Source organism: Etheostoma cragini, chromosome 4 (assembly GCF_013103735.1).
Source record: "Etheostoma cragini isolate CJK2018 chromosome 4, CSU_Ecrag_1.0, whole genome shotgun sequence".
In the NCBI taxonomy this organism is placed as follows: domain Eukaryota; kingdom Metazoa; phylum Chordata; class Actinopteri; order Perciformes; family Percidae; genus Etheostoma; species Etheostoma cragini.
In genome coordinates, this window is record NC_048410.1 from 2,689,993 (window position 1) to 2,692,822 (window position 2,830).

Here is a 2,830-nt window from a genome sequence, read left to right on the forward strand (position 1 = left end):
CCACGAAGAATTGAGGCAGTTCTGAAGGCAAAGGGGGGTCCAACCCGTTACTAGCATGGGGTACCTAATAAAGTGGCCGGTGAGTGTATATTATATAGCATCACATCTGTACTGTAGCTATATGGTATAGCTTGTTTGCTTTCCTTTGAACCAATCACAGGACGCAGCGATGGTGGCTCAGCCAAATAGTCTCGGGGAAAAAACTTGTTTTGTTGGAACATTTGCACTATGCAAAATAAAAGGCCAAATAGCATACAGTACAATAAAGTAACATGAGTGATTTTAATTAGCTGGATACATGGTTAAATGTAATTTGCTCTTACCTGTGTATCACTGTGACTTTGTCAACAGTAATCTCCATCAATTGGTCCCAAAACATCCCACAGTTTGAGAGTAAATACAGTAGACGTATTCTTTATAATCATTCATTGAAAGAAGCAGGCAGGCCTGTGCTATTGCATGATCTCATTAGCATGATCTAAATAGCGTCGAGCTCGAGGTTTGCTGTCGTTTCCCGAAACTAAGGGATTTTGAGAACGCCAACGCATGCCAGGTGCAAGACTTTATGCTGGAAAGGTACTTCTGGTCAGACTACCGCCTGTGTAAAACTGTAATGGCACACGCTATTTGTATTGATCAATAAGACTTTCAGTGACGTCTGTGTTGTGGTAATTAACCAATCAAGAACATCCCGAAGGAGGAGTGTGTTGATTAGTGAAGACAAGAGTTTTCTTTCCTTGCTCCCAGGACCAACTCAGTGTAGTCGGTTTTTAAATTGCAATGAATCAGTTTTATTGAACTCTGTGTGAAGTGTTGCTTCTGTAGTCGATATGAAGTGTGTGTGTGAGAGGACTTAGAGAGATCTGACCCAGTCGAGGGTTTTTCTCCCATAGTAAAAAAAAAAAAGCAAATAATTTGAGTTCTGAAACCGTTGTAACTTGAGTTTAAAATGAAAAACAATACATTAACCCTTGTGTTTTCCTCCTGGGTATAAGTTTTTATTTTTTTATTTTTTTATTTTACATTTTCAATATTTTTTATTTCACGACCACTAGATTGGCACTATTTTTTGGAATTCAGGGTCAATAACCCTCATTTGCACAGAATATGAGTTACCGACTAATAGTTAAGATCAGAGGAGCGTATGTTGAGTGGATGTTTAGTCAGGATGCTGATTTGAAACCATGTAAATTTTCACCCAAAATTCAATGAAAGTGATTAATTGTATTTGCATAGAGAGTTTCAAGGAATCCGTCCTTTTTTGTGGTAATTTGGTTAAAAAGAATATTTCTGACAGACATTTTAAAAAAGGGTCAGATTTGACCCGAGGACAACAGGAGGGTTAAAACACTGCTCGATGGGGGAGATTCTTGACAGATTCTTTTCCAACTAACCCCAGAAATAAACAATCAGCAATTACAAAAAAAACTTTTATTAGTATCTCCCTCTTTACAACACAACACAAATCAGAAGAAAAAAAGAACTGTGATGTGTTTCTGGACACAAAACAAGATACAGTGGCAATTAGGATGTTTCTTTTCCTTTCTAAATCTGCAGACCTTCATTTCTAGACTAGATTTGAAGATGTTAGTGTGTGTGAGTGTGTGTGTGTGTGTGTGTGTGTGTGTGTGTGTGTGTGTGTGTGTGTGTGTGTGTGTGTGTATATAACGGAGTGAACTGTTTCCACCAAATATCAAAGTGTGAATCCTCTAATTATGCTTGCCATTAGGGAGTTGTGTGTGTACTCGGCCTGACTGCCAACAGCTATTCCTGGTCCTTAAAATTCTCTAACTAAGTTCATTAATCTTCACTGGTGGAGTGGATCAACCCCTGGTCAAGCTTTTTGAGTTTGATGGGGTTAATGTGAAAGAGCTAAAAGACAACTGGAGTCTTCTCAGCGAGCACACACACATCTCAGACACAGGACGCGAGGCCGGGGAGCAGACAAACATCATCGTCAGATTCAGATCTTACTTCTTGCCGGATTTCTTGATGCCACTGGAGCCTGAAAGTAAAAAACAAAACCGGAAACTTAAATTCTGGCTGAACTTTTTTGTCTTTAGTTTGTAAGGAGTTCTTTGTATTTAAAAGGCAGATATCAAAACAAAAAAGGTTGTTTTGATTTCATATGAACTATTACATTTGAGAGATTGAATTGGTCACACAACCATTCAAGTAAAAATAGAAAAACCACAAATACTCTTGTTGCAAGCCAAAATTCATGCATTCAAAATGTATTTAAATACTTAGAGTACCAAAAGCACTCATTATGCAGAATGGTCAGTGTATGTAATATTATTACAATACTATAATTATGAATGTGTTAATATCTACATTAACTTAATGTTGCAGCTGTTCAATGGGGACAGTGGCAATGGCTCAATCTGTAGGGAGTTGGGTTGGGAACCGGAGGGTCGCCGATTTAAGTCCCATGGAAACCAAAGTGTGGATTGGTGGCTGGAGAGATGCCACTTCACCTCCTGGGCACTGCCAGGTGCCCTTGAGAAAGGCACCACATACATGTCTAATACACCTGCTCTGGTCTCACCTAGAGGTCCTTTTCCTGAAGCTTTGGCCTTCAACGCCTCCAGGGCCTTCTGTTCTTCCTTCTGTTTCTGTTTGAAGGCAACATCATCCTGCAGACAGTTTACAATCCATCACTAACTATTACCACGACTAACTATTACCACGACTAACTACTACTACCACGACTAACTACTACTACCATGACTAAACTACTACCATGACTAAACTACTACCATGACTAACTACTACTACCATGACTAACTACTACTACCATGACTAACTACTACTACCATGACTAAACTAC

At 39.2% G+C, this 2,830-nt stretch overlaps 1 protein-coding gene across 1 annotated transcript in view; it reads right to left on the minus strand.

Annotated features, from left to right (window-relative positions):
• Window positions 1–1,869: 1,869 nt before the first annotated feature.
• The window catches only part of tma7 (translation machinery associated 7 homolog), a 2,818-nt gene continuing 1,857 nt past the window's right edge, over window positions 1,870–2,830 (minus strand). The window contains exons 3-4 of the mRNA XM_034868434.1: window positions 2,549–2,636; window positions 1,870–2,005 (exon numbers count right to left, since the gene is read on the minus strand). Coding sequence (XP_034724325.1) covers window positions 1,971–2,005; window positions 2,549–2,636 — 123 coding nt within the window. The 3' untranslated portion in view covers window positions 1,870–1,970. The remainder of the gene's footprint in view (window positions 2,006–2,548; window positions 2,637–2,830) is intronic.